Here is a 20,970-nt window from a genome sequence, read left to right as displayed (position 1 = left end):
ATGGTAGATCATAGGAGCTGGTGGACAGATGGTCACTTATTTGGATTCCATTTAAAGTACAATTCAGAGTTATATGACTGCCTTCCAGTCCCATTTGGTCTAGAGTGTGAGTCTGCACCTGTCTGGCAGGATGGAGAGGTGACAACCAGACATGAAAACTGAAGGGACTGAGAAGGACATAGTGTAGGGGAAAGCCATCAGATTAAATACACCCATAGAGACAGTATTCATCCTCCTCACCCACTCTCGCCTGCACCCTGGGAAGATGCTCTGACACATAACTCCCACCGCTGCCAGCCTCTGAGGATGTAAACAATAGAGACTCTCCCATCCCAGGCGACCCCATGCGTGCTGCTGGCGCTGATGAATGCTTTCAAAGATCAGCTGCACGCAGGCGAGGGAGGCAGGTTCTGGCCGGTGGAGATAATTGGCAAGGGCCCTGCTGCGCCCAGACTCCAGATCTCTTTATTTACCAGCTCATGAATCATGTATGTCTGGAGCAGAAAGTGTATACACCCAGGTGATATGATCATCCTAACAAACGGGGAGCGAGCAGGCTACCCGAACGACAGCAGATAATTAAAATATTTGTTCCTAAGTCAGGATTTCCCAGTCAACACTACAGAAGGGTTTTGTTGCTGTCTGATTTTGAAGCCTTGTTATCAGTGACATCAAACCTGGGATTTAGTCCTACCCCACCCCCTACCCAGTCCCTTCTGCCTGTGCCCCACGGCGTTTAGTCTTGCTTCCATCCAATTTTCTGTTCAGGGAACTTGAAAGTGATTCTGTTTTGCAGGCAGAGTTTGAACGGCACCGTTCAGCGAGGGCTGTGGCAGTGGGTAGGCTGTTTTTACACACTCGTGAATGACGGAGAGGCTACACTGAGCTGACCGTTCTCATCACATGTGGCTACTGGCAGCAGAAATTATGTGTGAGTCTAGGGCACATGACAGGCATTGGAGGAAGAGAAAGCTTCCCAATGGTTGAAACAATAATAATCATTTTTTAAAAAGGGAGGGGCCCTGGCAGATGCCTGGGTCACAACCCCTTCCTCTAGGCATCTGGTCTACATCTGGGATCTTCCAGAGCCATGGGTCACCTTCATCTAAACCACGGCTTCATCACAACACCCCAGGGAACATTTTACACTTACATTAATTCATTGTTACTGAGAAAAGGTCTTACATAGCCCAGGCTGTTTTGAACTCACTATGAGCTGAGGATGACTTTGGACTATTGATCTTTCTGCCTCCAACTCCGATGTGCTGGGATTTCAGGTGTGCACCATCTGCCCCCTTCCCCCTGTGACATATTTAGGGGTTATACAGAATTCTGAGTGTGATGGCAGGAACTTAGTTTTTAGTTTTGTAAAATGAGGCAAACCTACAAGATAAGTGGTTCAGTGCACACACACTGTCTGATTAGTCCTCTCACATACCAGGGCTGGAATCTGGACCAGAGCCTCTAGCCCCTTTAACAAGCTCATCCTGACTCACTCTCAAAGGTCCTGGGCCCAACCTGACTGTTGAATGATCATAGCTTGTATCAGGCCTGTCGTGTTCTGGTTCTAGTTCACTGGTGATTTTCAAGCTAAACAATTTCATTTTAATTGGATTCCAAATGATATATTTATGTCTTATGTCATCAGCCATTATGGGAACTTAGCAACCTAGTGCATTATCATAATTGTCATCATCATCATCATTATCCTGAAGATGGGGTCTTCCTGCAGCTCAGACTGTTCTTAAATTTACAACCTCCCAAGTAATGGGATTAAAGGTGTGTGCCCACAAATTCTGCTTCAATTTATAAACATTGTACTTCCCATGAAAGAATGTGCAGGAACTCCACAGTACATCACCCATGGTGTCTGGTTAAATGAAGGAGCAGCTGATGCACTGGGGGTGTGTATTCCCTAGGAAATGATGTTCATGGCCGAGTCACTTTAGTGACCATGGTGAGGCTCTTCACTAGCCTCACAACTTCCTGTCACATGCCCAGATGCCATGCAAGATCCTGTCTGTCTTTGGTAACGACAGGGTTGTGGCAGGATGCACAGATAACCCTGTCAATCATCAAGCATGCTCAAGGGGAAAGGGCTGTGCATTCCTCCTGAGCCTGGGGCAGGGTGATGGGCTTAGCGGACTTTGAAAGCCTTCCCTCCTTGTGGGAATGTGAGCTCAGTTTCCTGAGAGGACAGTGCTCATTTGGATGAACCACTTATGACAGGCGAGATGCTCAGGCTGCACATCCAGTATAGGTGACCGGTGAGTCTTTACGCTTAGATCTACTTAATCCTTAACTCAGGACAGGTGGCTTCAGAAAGTGGGAGAAGGCAGGCCCACAGAAGTTGGTCAAGTCCTATGCCTCAGTCTCAGGGACCTCCCTGGACATCATTTCTGAAGTTTCTGCCCATCTTCCTCATGTTCATTGTGTTTTTCTGATGGATAAACCTAGTTCCTCACTGTTATCTGCTGGCCTGGTCTGTCACCTGTGTACACTGTCTCTTTAAGAGACAATCCCCGCCCTCTCCCAACCCCTCCCCTTCCACCAAGGGAAGCTAAAATTCTGCCTCTCCTAGCCTGTGCTCTCCTTTTTTCTGTCTCTCTCCTGAAGAGGTAACTTCTGCGCTCTCTCTCTCTCTCTCTCTCTCTCTCTCTCTCTCTCTCTCTCTCTCTCTCTCCCCCCCACCTCTCTGTCCCTCTTTTCAGCAGAGGTGGCTGCTGCCTCTCCCCTCCCCCTCTCCCCTTCTCACTTTCTCTCCCCTTTCCCCTAACCTTCCATAACCCACTAAATAAACTATATCTACTTTCTCCACGAGGTCTCTCACCCGCTGTCTCCCACCCGCCTGGGACCCACAGAGGCCTCGGGTGGTGGGACCAGCTGCCCCTCGTGACCTGTGGTGGTCTTCTACCGCCGCTGCCCTAAACCATTGGCAGTGACCCATTGTGTGCTGTGGCTGTGGACCGCCACCCCTCGGGGAACTGTGCCATTTTATCCAAACCATTAAACTCACCTCAAGTGTGTCACTGGGACTCTGTCTGGGCTACCTGATAAGTGTCCCAATGGAAGTAGCAGGGACACATTTGGTTGCAGGGAAGGTGGATGCCTTGGCTTCCAGAATCCCTTGCACTGGCAGAAATGACTTAAGATCCTTAATCCTGTGCTTTTTCTTTGAGCCTCAAAGGGAATAAAATAAGCAAATCATTGGACTGGGGGTGTATCTGGCAGAGTGTGTTCCCAGCACACATGGGTTCTGCTCCTAGTACCATGTAAACAGAACATGGTGGTAGAAGGCTGTAATCTTCACACTCCGGAGATGGAGTCGGGACTTCAAGGTCATCCCTAAGACCAGCCTGAGATGCACAAGATGCAGTCTCTGAAAAACTAAACCCCACACTCAAGAGCAAGTCACATCACCTAGGTATGTCCCTTCTGACATGACATTGACAGCTACAAAGTCCCCATTCACAAACCACACGAAGGTACAATTCCTAGTGTTTTGAGTTTCTGATGCTGTGTGGAGCCACACCCACACTTTCCCTTGGTTGCATGCAGCCCACACTGCAGGTGGAGCATGCTTGAACAAAGGCAGCTGACACCCACTCTCTTTCTCCCACATGCTGGTTTCCACACATCTTCTTTCTTTTACCTGCTAAAAGTCTCCCGTTTCCATGGTCACATCCTCTCTCCTGCTGTCTTTCTCATGGAATTGCACCTTGGCCCCCTACTGATTAGGGCTCTGGTTGTCCCCATAGCTCACAGATAGTGTCTACATCTGAGTGTGAGACAGGAGACATTCCCAGCCCTAATCTGGGGCCACATGGCTCTCTCTTCCAGTCAGGGTTGTGTGCTTCACATCTTTGCACCTTCATTTCCTACCCAGAATTCCCTTCCCGCTTCTCATCTTGTGGACCCTCCACAGTGTCCTCAATATTTTCTTCAAACTCCTTTGTAAGATTCTGACTATGCCTCCTTTTCCTGCGGTCACAGAAACAGTAATAATAATGTCACGTACTTACCCTGTTATGCCATGTGTGTCCTGTGTGTCACTCTCTATTCTGATCTTTTGCATGTAGCAGCTCACTTATTCCTTAAAGGGATCCCACAAAGTGGGAATTACATGTACTTCCTACTCACAGTCTGTGAATAAACGGAGGTGCAGAATTGTAGGGGCCATGGTGGCGTTTGTATCCAAGCAGCTCAGATACTGCTTCCGCCAGCAGAGCTCCTTGACTCTGTACTTCATTATAGACTAAAGAAGACCTCAGGATTCCCCCCAGCTGCACTTCCTAGCTCAGTGAGCTTACATGCATGCAAACATCCGTACACACATGCAAACCCCACGTGCCCGTGTGCCCATGAAACCAACAAACCAAGGAAACGGAAGCCTCACCAAGACTAGGGAGAAAAGAGGAAGAACTGAGCATCACTGTTTTTATGAACGTAGAACAAGGATATGCAAGTGTAGACACGTGCATCAGTGTGAGTGTGTAGATTTGCACTTGTGTGTCTGTGTGTCGCTGCATGTGTGTGCATGTTCTACACTGATGCTGGCCTAGCCCTTGTTCCTTAAATTTATCCTTCCTTTTTCTTTTAATCTACAATTAAAATCCCCGCTTCCCAATTTCCTCCCCATTTTGATCGCCTCTGTGAGAGCTTAGGAATGACTTAAAGAAAAGCCACAGTGTGTAACGCCGCCGGTGAAGTATTTACGGCAACACGCAAGTGCTCCACAGAGAGGAAGCAGCCAAGTGGTCCAAACACACAGTGACAACTGTAATTAATTTCCTTGTGCTTTAATAACCGCGTTGCTAAAGTATGACAGAACAGATGTTCTCTTGGAAACACCAGCCCCTCCACAGCACACTACAGTTGTCTGGGGGTTCAGCTCCTCATGCCGGCTGAGGGTGGGTGTATCAGGAGTCAGCCACAGGCAGCATCGCTCTCACCAGGGGCTCCTCTAGGCAAGGGGAACCAAAGGCGAGGCTCTGGGCCAGAGGTGGTTCTGGGAGCGGCACCGAGAAGTTGGGCACGGTAGGCTTTGTGGGTCAGAATAGAGCTAAAGGTTCAGGAGAAGCCTTCTAGAAGGTCACTGTGTGCCTCATGTTATCATGATGCTGCCCTCTGCTGGAAAGTTAACACCCTTACAAGTTATGGAAATTGTGCCTACCTCCAGCACATGGGGTGACCAGTACAAAGGCATTTCCAGCTGTAAGATGGGTCACTAATTCTTAGAGAAATTGTAAGAGCCGTTCTGGTATCAGAATTGTTAGAACGGGACAGCCAGCCTATGAGCAAGGCCATAGTTACATCTCCTTGCAGCACTCAACTTGCAGGACTGGTGAGGCAGAGAGGGCGGGCACTGAGGCCTGGTGACACGCTTCAGGGTAAGCCTCTTCAGCAGAGCCAGGAGGTGTTTCTAGAGCTGTGGCTGCCTTACCACAAGTTCCTTTCAGCAGGCCTCAAGTCAGAGTGGCGGTTCAGATGTCTGGGAAGGGCCTGGAGGGGTGTGCACACAGCCTGCAGGCCAAGGTCACAGCGTCTGCAGGACTGTACCCTGGTGGCCCGTGGGAATCCTTCTGGTGGGGGCCAGCACTCCCTGTCTTGCATAACCTCCCTCCCAACCCTTTGTTGTCACAGGGCACACGGCATGTCTGAGGGTGGGCAGGCAAGGGTTTGCCTGGCCAGGCTAGTGTTTCCCTGTCTCATTTATTTCCTGTGTTTTGAACACTTGTTGGTGATCTAACAGAGAACTGTGTATCTGAATATCCCCATGGTCCTTGGAAAGCATCTGGTCACGTGACAGCTGGCAGTAAAGAATAAATGCCCGCATGCTTGTACCCAGCTCATCCTACGCTCAGCTTCTCATCCAGTCCAGGGTCCAGCCCATGAAATGGTGCCTCCCACATTCAGGGTGGTCTTCCTACCCTAAGTAACCCAGTTAAGAAAACCCCTCTCAGACGCACCCACAGGCCAACGTGGTCTAGACAATCCCCTACTGAGACTCTTCTTCAACATGATTCTACTTTATGGAAGGCTGACAGTTAAAACAAGTGCTTGTGGGTTTTTGTTTTTTTTCCAGACACATTGTATCGTCCCCCATGTCCTTCGTCCTTCTGAACTGTTCACAGACCCTCAAAGCCTCACCATGAGGGAGAGAGAGCCTGACCGGAGCTGAGGCTCTGTAGGGACATGTTGGTAACCTGCAGCCAGTCATCCTTCATTAAAGTTCCCCCAATTTTTCTTATCCTAGACTCTGGGCTCCCGAGGGCAGGGCCTCCCTCTGTTTCATCTTCATGTGTCTGACGTCAAATTCAACGTCTGCTTGACAGAGGGTACCACAGGAGGCCTTGTCTAAGCCAGGGCTCAGTTCTCTGTGGCCCCCAGGGAGTCAGACACTGGGAAATCCTGACACTAGGAAATAGGAACCACATAAGCCCCAGTAGGCGAAGCCTGTGGAGACCAATGTGCAGGGCTGCAGTGCCCTCTTGTGTCTGGTTGTACCCAGGACTTCCACAAAGAGATCTGTAAGAGATTTAGGAAATTCCTTTCCACTGGGCACAAGAGACAGCGCCTGCATGTGCTTCCTGCACTTGTGGGCCTCTGACATGCTCAGGGCTGGGAAGACCTGGCTCTTGCCCCGCCCGCTGGTGCCATGGGCCTCTTTCATCTGTGACATGGGTGTGTGTGTACTTTGGTTGCTGGGGAGAGAGAAGGTGAGCAATGACCTTGCAGAGATAGATGGCCTCCAAGCCATTCCACCCCTGTGGATTCAGGCCTAAGTGTGTCAGCAGCCCTGAGGCACATGGAGTTGCTTGGCTTTAGCAGGCTTTGCGGGATGCAGCAGTAGAGTACCCTGATGTAGTAGAAGATCACAGCATCCATAGTACGGAATGCCAGCTTTGTTTGTTTTTTAAGTGTCCTCTTCTCACCCCTCCAGCCCGTCAGAGGCAGTGGTGGTGTGCCATCCCTCATCCCAGCACTGTGTTCACTGACCACACACAGAAGCTTCTCAGCCAAACACTGGATGTCTGAGGGTGGGGACGGTCATGGCCTGCTTAGGGGAAACATTGCAGAGGTGCCCCCCTCACCCCCACCACTGAGTGGTCCTCACATTTTCAGCTGGATGGTATGTGCCTTTGCAAGGTCACATGATCAATGACTTCAAGTGATTTTAATTTGGGATAACGAGGTGAGAGACGCACCGAATCACTGAGAAGAAATGCCAACATCTTGAGCTAGCTGGCCAAACAGCCATGTCCCTGTCTAACTGAGGGACAAGAGGTCAGCTAACAGCCAACCTAAGCAGCAGATCATGAGGTTCTGATTTCCGGAAAGCAGGGCGGTCACTGTGTGACTCCCTACTCCTCCTGAGCTTTCTTGTCATTAAAAAGAAAACCTTGGGACTGGAGAGATGGCTCAGTGGTTAAGAACACTGACTTTTCTTCTTAGAGGACCTGGGTTCAATTCCCAACACCCACATGGAAGCTCACAACTGTCTATAATTCCAAGATCTGACATGCACAGACATACATGCAGGCAAAACAACAATATACACATAAAATAAATCATTAAAAAAAGAAAGGACTCTAATGGATGGCTTCCCACTGAACAAATTCATCTGTAACAGGCTGTAAGATAATGTTACCTAGTTAAGAAAAAGAAAGCTACCAACTTTTGGATGCTGGCAGAAGAGGCAGACAGATGCTCTGTTGACTGGGACATACCAGCAATGTTCGCTGGGACAAGAGCTCTTTGGTCTGGGAGGGAGCACTGCCTCCTTGTCCACTTCAAGAGGTGAACTTTCCCAGTGACCACTGCCTTCGCGTCTTTCCTTGTTTACTGAGATATGACATCCAGACAACTGCAACTTAAGGGAGAAAGGGCTTATTCTGCCTCGAGGTGAGATGTCAGTAGTGGCAGGAGCTTGAAGGAGCTGGTGTCCCATCACATCCACAGTCAGGAAGAGAGAGCAATGGATGCTGGATGCTGCCCAGTTCCCTCTCTCCGTTTGCACAGTCCAGAATCCCAGCCCGGACATAGTGTCACCCACCGTGGGTGGGTTTTCCCATAGCAATTAATGCAACCAAGACAGTCTCTCACAAGCAAGCTCACAGACATGCCTGAAGGCCCATATCCCAGGTGATCCTAGATTTTGTCAGGTCAGTCACTAACAGAGGAAGATGAACTTGGCATCTTGGGTGCCTGGCAGCAGTTCAGTGAAATTTACCCAATACATCTGATCTCATACATGGGCAGGTTTTGAACAAGGTTCAGAATGTATTTGTATGCATTTAGTTTCTCATGATTAAAACAAACACTGGACCCTGAGGCCAGAGGCAGCGATGCCTGGAGGAAGAACCTGTGTGGACCCTGAGATGGACCCTATAGTGCGCTATCGAGGCAGCCAGGGAAGAGGCCATTATAGACTCCTGCATGGTAAGGATTCTGAGTCTCACAAAGAGGTCCAGAAGGGATCCTCTGAAGCATTCCGGTCACTGGTGTCTGCTTCTGGCTTCTGGCAATGAGCCCTGGTACATCAGGTACAGGAGCCTTGCACATCAGTGGTCATCATGTGCATGTCACCTATGTATGGCACACAGTGATGGCATCGCTCCAAGGGCCTCATCATGTTGAGTGGAATGCAGTTCTCCAAACCTGGATCCACAAGCCAGGATGAACAGCAGTGCCCAAGCATGCCCAGAGGCCTACAGCCATCTGTATGACTCACTCAGAACAGGGTCCATCATTCTACATCTTGTAAGTGTGTTTTAATGACTAAATAACAATTAATATTTTATAGACCATTTTATCATCTCACATCATGAGGGGCAGATTTTACAGTACTCTCTTCCTCCCAGTGGCACATGAATTGGCCTTGTTTCTAGGAAGTCCTAGGGCACAACTGTGATTTATAAAAAGGTTTTGTATTTATTTTTCATCATGTGTGTCAGTGTGTGGGTGTGGATGTGCACTTGAGTGCTGTTCTCTTTGGAGCCAGAAAGTGCCAGATTCCAAGGATCTACAGTTGCAGGTGATTGTGAGCCACTCAACATGGTGCTGGGCACTGAAGCTGGGTCTTCTGCAAGCAGTACATGCTCTTAACAGGTAGGCCATCGTTCCAGTCCCCTACAACTACGACATTGAACTAGGACTATACTGTTCCCTGTCACTCAGAAGTCCACTGACGGAATGTTCTAATGCACAGGGTATGGCTCTCAATGCTGAACTGGAGCTGGAGATGGAATGAGACCCGACATGTGCCAGACCTACGCATGAATGGGGAGGATGGGTGTTCAAAAACACTAACCGAAGTACCTAGGCCAGGGGGCACACGCTGGGTGGGAAGGTGAATCAGGGTGAAGGATGCTTTAAGAGGTGCCAGGTGGGTGTCTGTCAGCAGAGATGAGGATGTGCATGTTTCCTGTGTCCGCAGGGGGTCCCACTGGAAAACTGTGATGCTCAGGAATCAAGTCAGCAAATAGCCAACTTACTCCACCATTCCATGATGAGTCACTGATTGAACATTCATGTACACTCAAAAAGAGAAGCATTGCAACCCTCCCTCTCCCTCAAAGGTAGAGTCTTTGGGGAGGTCGTGAGGTCACTCTAAGCAAACTGTCATTCTGTCTTGATGTTTGACAGGCAGCCTCCTCTGCTTGAGAACACTTTCAGTGGTAGGAGGCTACCTGATTTACAGTACTTCGTCTTAGCGGCCTGAATCCAGAAAGGCTGCTGGGCAGAGGCCTGGGAGACAGGCCCTGCCTCTGGGGGCAGACAATACTTCCGGAGCCCTGAGGAAGGAGACAGGCACTGGCTGAGAAGACTCAGGAGCTGTGTCTCAGAGGTTTTATGCGACAGTGAGGGCTGATAAAAAGGTCAGTGGTGTGTTATAGGCATTACTACGTCTCTGGGCACTTAGTCCATCGATGGCTCGGGACAGAGCGCTGCTGTGGTTTGGCTGAGTTTCATGCATGCTGAAGCTGGTTAATAAAAGGCTGCAGTTTTTATCACCAAGCCCTAATTGATAAGTCATATATTTTCTATCCATCAAAAATTTGTTATATATTTATGAGTGCTTTGTCTGCATGTATGTGTGTGTACCATGTGCATGTCTAGTGCCTGTCGAGGTTAGAAGATGCCATCGGATCTCCTGGGACTAGAGTTATGGATGGTTGTGAGCCTTGATGTGGGTGCTGGGAGCAGATCTAGGTCCTCGAGGATTTAAACTACTGGATGATTTTCTCTCTCTCCCTCTCCTCTCTCTCTCCATCTTCCTCTCCTCCCTGTCTCTGTTTTTTTTCTTGTTTTTATGATACAGGGTTGTCCCCTCCAAGTACCAAGCAGAGCTCAAGCCTGCTTATCTTCCAAGCTGGCCTCGGACCCTCCACACACCTGAAGTTGTCCTGGAGCTCCTGATACGGTGCGGGACCCCAGCTGCACCATCATGCCCAGCTTACTGTTCTTCCAGCCATGTTCAGCAGGCATTTTCTTTTTCCAGTGCCCGGGCATCTCCCCATTAAGCTTTGGTTCATTCTCTGCCCTGTCTTCTCCCAGTCTCTACAAACACTTTACATGTCTCGAGTCTGTGAGCCTCAGCTCTTGTGTTCTTGGAATTTTCAACTTTGTCGCGTTGTGTGTGCCTCTGGAAACCCACAAGCTGCCTGCTCTCTGGCCCCGTTTGGCACTCCTCTGGTCCTCATTCTTCCCAAAGGAGAAGATTTTAGGGTGTGAGGGATGGTCTCAGAGCAGACATCTCCCAGTGTGGTGAAATCATGGATCTTAGCACTTGGGAGGCTGAAGCAGGAGGATGAGGAGTTTGAGAGCACCCTGGGCTGCAGGACAGGCCTTTGCTGATGTACATTCAACAATACCCAGGGTTTCCCCCAGGAAACTGGGGATCACTGAGCCTAGTCAGTCTATTTGGTGCGCCTTTTGAACTTCAGTCACTCTGGTAAAGGTGTTAGGCTCCAACAGCTGATTACATTTCCCCAATGCCTGCTCTCTGGTCAAAAGATGGTACTTTTTGGGATCTGGGGATGGCTGCAGTCAGCCTTCCTGTAACTGGTGGAGGTGAGTTTCAACTCCTCTACCTGGGGTACTCTTCCCTCATGCTAATAAGGCCTTGCACCCCGTTCTCATAAGCATTGCTGGTCCTTAGCACTCTCATGTCCGGGTCTTTGTACTCACACTGGTCGCTGAAGATGCTGGTGTCAGTGCCCCGGGGGTGGAGATGATTAGGTGGGCTGTCACTCACAGTGGTGGTAGCCTGAACAAAGTTCCCTTCTGCTTGGGCTCACAGTCCACTCTAAAGGCTCCATGGCCAGGTCTCCTGAAGTGCGTGAGCACTGCGGTGGGTGGTGGCTTGGAGATCGGGGTGGGATCCTTATAACTCCTAACCACATGACTCACGGTCAGTTCTAGCTCCTGCCTGGCCTTGGCCACCTCTACCTTTTCTGGTGTTTCAGAACTCACATTCTGGAAGTTAAGCACGCGCTCCGTTCCCTCACAGCCGCCTCTCTAACCAACGGTACCACATATACCTGGCTCTGGCTTTCTCGTTCTGTGCTACCCACTCATATTCACCATCAAAAGCATCACCTGAGGTTTGTGCTCCCTTCCCCCTAGTGGTTCAGGGACACTATTGATCTTTCATTTCTCTATTCCTTCTGTAAATACCCAGAGAAGGGAAACATGGCTCTGGTGAAGCCATCTCGCATAGAAATGCATAGTGTGAAACACACTGTAGTCATTCAACCACGAGCAAAGTCTGGCAGAGATTCCACGACAAAGTGATTGGCAACAAAGCCTTTCCTACCACAGCAAGCAGTCTGGAAAGGAGAGGAAGGGGCATATTTTAAAGGCGCTGCTCTCAGACAGAATGGCACTGCTTTCAATGGACATTTCAGGTGAGACAGGTAGAACACACCCTCTCATCCTGCTGGCAGGTATACAGCCACCAAGGGCCAGCGTGCCACTGGTCCATTAGTGGGGAAGGTACCAGCAGGATGCTGAGCAGCTTCTTTACCACGGGAAACATCCGCTTCATGGTCACGGAGGAGAGGCACGGTCTCACTGGGTGTGTTGCCGGGGCTGGGCTTCCATTATGGATGAGGGAGACAATCTGAACTATTTATGGAACTCCCACTGAGGACACAGCCTGCCTCAGGATTTCCCTCCCTACTCTTCGTATACACAGCCTCACAGGGAATTCTCCAAATGTTTGAGAGAGCAAGCAGATGTTCTCACGAACCCACTAGCAATGCTCCAAGGAGCCTCAAGCCTGGTTTTAAACATCCACACGGACAAATTCAACATTAAAAAGGGCAGCCAAGGTTAATGCCTCAGAAACTCAGTGTGAGAGTCATCCAGAGGACAAGGCAGCTTATAGAACCAAGGCATTCATGTTTATCAAATGATTTCTGAACGCTGCTTTAGTTTGTGTGCATATATATGTATGTACGTGGATACATGCATGTCACAGCATGCATGTGCAAGGTGGGGAAAGCCAGGTGGTTCTCTCTTCCCACCAATTATATACATTCCAGGGAAAGAACTCAGTTTTCAGGTTTGGCGGCAAGTGCCGTCGCCTACTGAGCCATTTTGCCATCCCAATCGTTTGTTTTTTAACTCTGTTCTGGGAGCTGATACCATTCTACACGTCTGAAGATGATGATACACCATTATCAATGAAGACACAGGCTACTTATTTTCACAGCTCTGGGGCAACTCAGATAATCAGGTACTCCTGCTTACACTGCTGATTTAGCACAGAGCAGGGTGCTGGTTGCTGTGCCCAAACTCCAGCTTGTAAAGAAGAAAGGCTTATTTTAGGTCATGGCCCCAGATTTCAGTTCACGGCTGCTTGGCTCCCTTGTATCAGAGCCTTCGGGAAGCCTGAGCATCAAGGTAGAAAGGTGTCAGATCATAGTTTATTAGCTCATAGCAACCTAGGAAGTGAAAGGGAGACAGGAAGGTTCCAGGGCTCTAGTGTCCCTTTCAAGGGCATTCCCCCAATGACCTAACTTCTTCCTTTAGTCCATACTCCTAAGGGTCCACCTCCCCACAGTTCTACAGGGCGCTAAGCATGCCTTTAGTATAGGACCTTGGGGATCATTCTATATCCAAAGTGCAACATAATGAGTCACTTTGGAGGATGTTTGCTGACTAATCCAAAAGCCACGTAGCAGACAGAGGGGACTAGAATCAGAAGCCCTCGGGGGATGTCTAGGCTTGTCATGCCTAGTCCGTTAGGCAGCAGCCTTCATGTCTGCCTCTTCCTGGCATACTGCTTTCTCATCTCAAGGGACCATGATGCCTTAGGGGTTTAGGTCTGTAACCATAGCCTGCCTTGCCTCATTTGGCAGTAGGAGTGGGTTAGGGTGCAGCTTGCCGCTGCAATCCCCGATGAACTGGAATGCGAAGCTTACTTTGTAAAGGGGGTATCCATTTGTTCTCAGGGGCTGAACATCTCGGATGTGATAGACATAGGCCCGGTGGCTGCCAGCTCCTCCCTCATCATGGTATGTGGCAGACACCACAAGTCAATCCCCAAGACATCTCCAATGGAGTCCTCATGATATGTGTGTTCACTGAGCCTGGACTCATCTTCAGTTCTATGTCCAGCTACTTCTCTCCAAGTGGGGCTGGTCTTCTGATCCTTGTTTTAGTACTTTTTATTTTTTCCAATTATTATTATTATCATTATTAGAATATGTGTTGTGCTCACATGTATAAGTATGTTGTATAACTGGAAGCCAGAGGTTGACATTGGTGGCCATCTTCAATCACTTTCCACCTTATTTTAGAAACTCACTCTGTAGACCAGGCTGGCCTCAAACTCAGAGATCCTCCTGCCTCTGGCTCTGTGCGCTGGGATTAAAGGCATGCCATCATCACCCAGCCTATTTCCCTTTCTTTAATGAGATCTATTTGTACCCATTGGTCCCTTATTCTGTATCTAACACCAAGGTCTATTCCCTTATTTTGCCACTTCTTCCTCCAGAGGCTGACCACCAAGGTCCAGCTACCAAAATATTGAAGTCCAGCAATCAAAAGTCCCATTTGGATCACATAACTAACATGCCCAATTAAAATGAAACACCCCACCACTTCATCCTAACATGAGGGTTTCCCCCTTTACTTTTACAAACTGCCATTTGCCTTTGGAGCAAACTGTAGCGTGATTATCACTGACTTAGCAGCTAATATCCACTCAGAAGTGAACTAGTGCCATATTTCTCTTTCTGGGTCTGGATTACCTCACTCAGGATGATTTTTTTTCTAGTTCCACTCATTTGCTTTTGGTAACTAGACTCTCATAGGGGACAAATTCATGAGGCGGGCATCAACCCCCTAAAGTTGGAACTGGACTTGCTCAGGACTAGAAAGTGTTAAAACACACACTGTAGTGCCACAGTCTGGACACCCTCAGTCATCAACAGAGATGGGAAACTGAGCTCCTATTGTAGGCACCTGTCTGAGAAGCCCAGGAGTTGGGGGCTTGGCCCAGGAGGCTTCAGGGGACTAATGTGCTTTAGAAAGCCTGCACCAGGATCACCTTCATCTTGGAAGAACGTCGGGGGCCTCAGCTTTTCACACATTTCCAAGCTATGCAGGAGCCAGCAGGCTATGTAAGACGCTGCCACACAAAATCATCCCCCTCTACCTGTGACTGCCAGGACTCCACTTTAGCAAGAGAGGGGCCTGCTCTTGATCTCAGCCCCCCTCCTTTAGCTCATGTACCCACCCTTGAAGGGATCGCAGTAGGTCTAGTTCTCAGAGACTTCTTTGTGTAAGACCACATTTATTTCTTACCTTCTTACAATCATTCCAACAGACAAGAACAAGATGCAAAAACATTTTCTGAAGTCACTTGTTCAATATTCTTGTTGGTGTGATAAAAAAAAAAAACACTTGCACACAGGCCAGTGAGATAGCTCAGCAGACAAAAGTGCTTGCCATTAGCCTGACAACTTGAGTCCTATTCCTAGAACTCACACGGTGGAAGGAAAGAATCAACTCCTTAAAGTTGTTCTCTGACCTCTCCCTGTGCATCACAGTACACATGTGCATACAGCTATACACACACACACATACACACACACACATACACATACACACACATAACACACACATACACACACATAACACACACATACATACACATACACACATACACACACATAACACACACACATACACATACACACATACACATACACACACATACACATACACACATACACACACATACACACATGCACACACACATACACACACAACACACACATACACACACATACACACACATGCACACACACATAGACACACATACACACACATGCACACACACATACACACACATACACACACATGCACACACACACACACACACGATCATTTGTGTGCTTGGGATCAACAAATTGGGCTTTAAGAACTTGCATTATATATTTCTGTGGCTCTCTGTATAAACCAAACCTCAATATTGGAAAGCTAGATCTTGGGACTGTTCTTTCATTTTTATAGACAACGCAGGCACAGTTATGTGCTAGGTACCCCAAGTAGCTCAGAGCTTACTGTTCTTTTATGGACAATGGGAGGTGTGATGTAGGTCAATACAGAGACTCCCCACCCCCATGAACTTTAGTCTTTGCAGGGAATGTGGTGAATGTGGTCCTGCCTCATGAGTAGTGCCCCTGGTCCCCCAGCCCACCATGTTCCCATCACACCCATCTGTGCTCCTGCCTGCAGACCTCAGCATCCACCTGAGACGGGTGTGAGGTGATGACCACTCACCTTCGCACTTGAGCAAGAAGAAGTCCATGTTATGGCTGAAGGATGCGCTGAAGTAGGTGCAGTTCTCCACGAGGTCGCAGGACAGACACTGCCTGTTGAAGTCATCGACTGTGTTGGCACTGGAAGAACAAAGGGCCAGTGAGAACCGAGGCAGGGAATGAGCACTAGCAGGGACCTCTCCTCTCAGGCTACCCCGTAACTCCTGCTGCTAATCCCTTACGCTTTACTCCCATCAGCATCCCGTGGATACCTAACTCCACGTCCTAGGAGCCTTCCTAACTCACAGACTCCGCAGACCCCTCAGTCCTTCCAGTCCTGGATGGCAACTATTTGACCACCAGTGAAACTGCAGGCTTCACCTGCAGGTGTGACCAAGGTGTAGGGCTACAGTTATGAATGCCACTGCCCAGTCTGGTTATGGGTACTATCACACGGCCAAGGCTACCATCGTCATCTGGTGCTGTCACGGGTACCCTCACCTGACGGTGCCGTGGGTGCTTCACCTAAGGAAGTCGTGAGTGCCATCACTTTGAATAATCAATCTTAGGGGCTTCCAGTGGTCATGGGCATAATTACAGAGAACTTTCCACCCATGTGAGTGGCAATTCGGGAGCAGTTTTGACTCCCACATTCCTCGAGTGCCAAGAGCAATGGGAAGGAGCTCTATGAACGTCAAGGGACTAGTACTGATTGCTTCCAGAACGCAGTTCTCCTGACAGTGGAAGGGTGGCGATGTTGCTTCTTGCTTGGGAATGACGGGCGTGAGAGAGCAACTGAAGATGCCGCCTGGGACCACCATGCTCAGGTTTCGTCTAGATCGAAACGTTCCTCTCTAAGCACATCTTTCAAGGTGGAGCTGCACCTCCTGTGACTGAAGGTGTCATAGGAGACAGATGCTACAGGTCCCAGGGAAGGGGCAGCAGGCTGCCTTCCTGCTTTTTATAAAGGGGGTAGCCTGATTTTCATGACCATGGTAGGCCCATAGTGGTGAAGTCTACAGAGAGAAGCAGGTCCATGATCGCAGGGCTCTGGCTACACATGTCAGCTTTAAACTCAGCATGGAGCCCACTGGCTGGAGGGGAGACCTCTGTGCGCTGGGGACTTCTCTAGTGTCCCTGGTTCATACTGCCTGATGCCCCTCCCAGTGATCTTTGTATATTAAGGGAGCAGCCAGCTGCAGCTCTCCTAGTTACAAAGTGTCTAGAAACACCCATTGTTCCTTCTCCTCTCCCCCAAACTAATAAAAATCAAGTTTACCTCTCCCATGAGGTCAGTAAGGGGTGGTTAACAGGATCAACTGTTGAGACCGTGACCTTAGATTTAGTCTCTTTCTGGGTTCCAAGCTTGTTTATCCAGTTTCTACATCATTTGAGGTTGTGGAACTTGGGCATGGGGGGAGATGGCAAAGCCAGCCTCCTTTCTACTCAGCCACTGGTCGAGTCCCAGATGCAGCTGTCCTCAAAACACACTGATGGGGACAATCTGCCAAGGTAACACTTGAATATAGGGGCAAGACAGGCAGAGTCCTTCAAGAGGAGAAAAGAAGTGTGTGTGTGTACCAATTTGGCCAAAGCAGAAATAGGACTTGAGGCCTTGGGTTGGGTGGCTTCTGCACGCTTCTCTCTTTCCACACCTTCTAGTTACTCAGCTGCCCTTGCTGTATCCTATCTGCAGCAGAGCTGTGGGACAGTGCAGCCAGCAGGCCTCTGCCGGCCTGGGAGTCACTTACCTGTAGAGCTGTCGTCTCCGCGGCAGATCCTCTGTGCTCAGGAAATAGCTGTGGAGATGGGAAAGGTATACACAGTTAGCTTGCCTCAGGGCACAAGTGCAGGCCACAAGCCCTACCCCAGCATCTTCACAGTGTCTCTCAGGGACTGTGGCCCACATAAAAAGCAATGTTCACAGTAGGTCTGGGCACACTCATGATCACAGCAGGGGAAAACCAGATGCTACAGGCAGAGGGACACGCTGTCAGCATCAGGTACCTCCTGTGCTGGCCCTGGTCCCAAAGCTCTTGGTTCTGTGCAGCAGTGAGGGCAGTGGCAGTATACAAATAGATGTGACCATGGATCAGTACACACCTAGAGTTGAACATGGGTCAATACTCACCTAAATGTGAACATGGGGTCAGTACACACCTAGGTGTGACCATGGGTCAGTACACACCTAGATGTGAACACGGGTCAGTACACACCTAGATGTGAACATGGCGTCTTCCTTTCCTACAGATTAGAAACCTCCTGATGGGCAAGGACTAGAGAAGACTTTATACGACCCCATAAAAACTTGTCTAGGGAATGCATGTCTTCTGGTTTTCTCCTAAGCCTGAGAGTGACCCCCGGGTGAGCAGCGAGGCCAAGAGGCATCAGGTATGGGACTGGGCCTGGACTCCTACACAGTAAAGCCCAGCTGCCCTCTGTCAGCCACTAAATAAGACAGAGAAAGCAGCTTAATGTCTTTTCACTTTGGTATTTATTTTTATTTTATGTGTGTATGTGCACATAGGTGCATGCATGTGTGCATGAAAGTATATGTATATACAGGTGCATGTGTGTGCGCTTGCTTGCAGAGGCCATGGACTGACCTTGGGTATCATTTCTCAGGATCTGTCCATCTAGTTTTCTTTCTTTCTTTCTTTCTTTCTTTCTTTCTTTCTTTCTTTCTTTCTTGTTTTTCGAGACAGGGTTTTCCTGTGTAATAGTCCTGGCTGTCCTGAAACTAGCTCTTGTAGACCAGGTTGGCTTCGAACTCACAGGGATTCATCTGCCTCTGCCTCCCGAGTGCTGTGATTAAAGGCATGCGCAACCAACGCCCAGCCTGGTTTTGAGACAGGATTTCACATTGGTACTTGGCTTACTGATTAGGTGAGACTTGTTGACCAGTGAGCTCCAGCACCCCATCTCCCCAGCACTGGGATTACAAGCACACGCCACCATGCCTGGCTTTTTATGTGGATCCTGGGGATTGAACTCAGGTCTTTATGCTTACACAGCAAGCACTTTAACAATGGAACCATCTTCCCAGCACATGTTTTAGTTTGTCTTTAAATGGGCAAGCATACCTATCCTAACAACCACCATAATGGTGAGATCATGCTGGGTATGCCCTCAGCCTGTGCCCGGGTCTACAGGGACTCAGTAAACAGTTGATACAGCGTGGCTATCTCCGTGAATCCATGTCGCCTCACTGGTGTGTACAAGCTTCCCTTTGTCACCATGCCTTGTAGCTTTGGGGGTTGGCTGAGTCAGTACCTGGGCTCACAATGAAGAAAGAATGAGTGCTATGATCTAGGGGCAGAGGAGGCCTCCTGAGTTGTGCTTTTTCTTCTTCCAGTATATCTGACTAAAAAAAGTGCATCCGCTAGCAGTAAGAGACAGCTCCTGGGGCCCAGTCCCCAGTTCCCACTCACATCTTGTTCCTCTTCTCATCATAGGACAGGATCTTGGTCACATCCCAGTCCCCAGAGGTGATGGACTGGATGTTGTCATTGCTGCTGTTGGGCTGAAATACAGACAAGATGTTAGGAGGAGATGCTGGGCTACAGCTTTGGTGCCTCACTCTGGAGCCTGTCAGGAGGAGGCCATATCCAACCCCTTCCTACTTCTCTTTTGTGTGGCTTGGCTTGAATTCAGCATTGTCTGTGATGGACTCTGATGCCCACTCCCTGGTCTGAGTGTCACTGATGGCAGTATCACTTGGTCCCTCTGCAGGGTTTGTCCCTGGTACCGCATCACACATTCTACAGATACACATGTACTTGTGAATTTAATGTTTGTGTTAGGGCCCAGGATGGAGGAAAGAGAGTGTAGGGGAAAGGATGAAAAGAGGCAGAATCAGGAAGGAGCTGGGAGGGATGACCTCAGTGCAGTTCTTCGGATCGTCTCTGTCTTTCTTGCTGGGGTCCAGGTGCCACAGGGACTGGCTGACTCCTTCTCAGCTAGCGTACTTCTCAAGTGTCTCCCAGAGCTCTGTACACTAGTCACTCAGACCTGCCATCATGGTACCAGGTGCAGGCAGCATTCAAATTATCAGCTGGGATGCTGAGGTGTAACTGTGAACGGCTGTTCTGAATGGCATATACTCTGGGGAGCCAGTGTGGTGGGGATAGAGCCTAGCTCAGGTGATGGAAGCCAACACTTGAAGCTGCAGACTGTGTGTGTGTGTGGGTGTGGGTGCGCGCACATGTCTGTGGATTCAGGAAAACAGTGCAGCCTCAGGTAGTCCTCGGCTTGCAAGCAGAGGCCAGGGCAAGAGTGGGTGCCTAGATCAAGGGGGGTACCACTTTCTGATGGATGCTAAGGAATTCTCAGCAACTTCTGATCATCTACAAGAATTTAGAAACTGGGATTGAATGTAAGCATCATAAATTTTAAAATCTTGCTTAAAATGGCCCCAGTGAGAATGTGAACATATCAAATCAGGTTTTGGACATCCTGTAAGTCATGTGATTACGTGACTAGAAAACAGAAATGCCTGCCTAAGTTGGAAGTAGTCATCATTCCGATCCAAGACATTTCGGGGTCCTTCATCCCTCCCAGATATTTCTTGAGGGGATTGTCCTGTGGTCTTTCTTCTGGGTCCACACCATATACATGTACCTCTCATTTCCTATCCACAGTGTTTCCAAACAGCCTTCTTCTTAATTATATCTTACATACTTGCTCCCATTTTTCATCACTTTAATTAACCTTAAAATAAAACCTGCACACAGAGGATGGGGCTGGTGACACAGAGAGCCAAGTACATGCCCATCCGTTCCACCATCCGTCTCAGGACAGAGATCTCAAAGCTCAGTGTCCAGGCAGCTATTCCCATGGTGACCGTGCTTGTAGGCAGCATTCCCAGATATCCACTTCCCTGCCCAGCAGCACTTATCCTAAGTCACCTAACCAGCACAGGTAAGTGTGAGTGGCAGCTACAGTATCATTAAGATCAGAAATGCTCTGGCTCTTGGTAGCGGCAGCACTGGGGTTAGGGGGAGACTTATGAAGGACCTGGAGCAGCAGCCTTGAGAGAAGGGGAGTGTCAAGAAGGACATCTTGAATCCTCATTGCTAGTTCCTGGATCCCTCTATTGTTGCTAGGAATGTCATATCCCATGTTCATGGTCTTGACTCCAGCCACTGCCCGGCTCAGTCTCTGCATTTGGACAAATGGCATGCTGCCCTCA

At 49.0% G+C, this 20,970-nt stretch overlaps 1 protein-coding gene across 4 annotated transcripts in view; it reads right to left on the bottom strand.

Moving 5' to 3' along the window:
* Dpp6 (dipeptidyl peptidase like 6) overlaps positions 1-20,970 on the bottom strand; it is an 880,940-nt gene that overhangs the window by 38,388 nt on the left and 821,582 nt on the right. For all 4 annotated transcript variants that reach the window (XM_026789414.1, XM_013353878.2, XM_026789413.1 and 1 more), the window contains exons 14-16: positions 19,211-19,302; positions 17,531-17,578; positions 15,802-15,920 (exon numbers count right to left, since the gene is read on the bottom strand). In XM_026789414.1, the coding sequence (XP_026645215.1) occupies positions 15,802-15,920; positions 17,531-17,578; positions 19,211-19,302 (259 nt within the window). The remainder of the gene's footprint in view (positions 1-15,801; positions 15,921-17,530; positions 17,579-19,210; positions 19,303-20,970) is intronic.

Source organism: Microtus ochrogaster, unplaced genomic scaffold (genome assembly GCF_000317375.1).
Source record: "Microtus ochrogaster isolate Prairie Vole_2 unplaced genomic scaffold, MicOch1.0 UNK18, whole genome shotgun sequence".
In the NCBI taxonomy this organism is placed as follows: domain Eukaryota; kingdom Metazoa; phylum Chordata; class Mammalia; order Rodentia; family Cricetidae; genus Microtus; species Microtus ochrogaster.
Note: the sequence above shows the minus strand (reverse complement) of the source record. Positions and strands in the feature narration are given on the sequence as shown.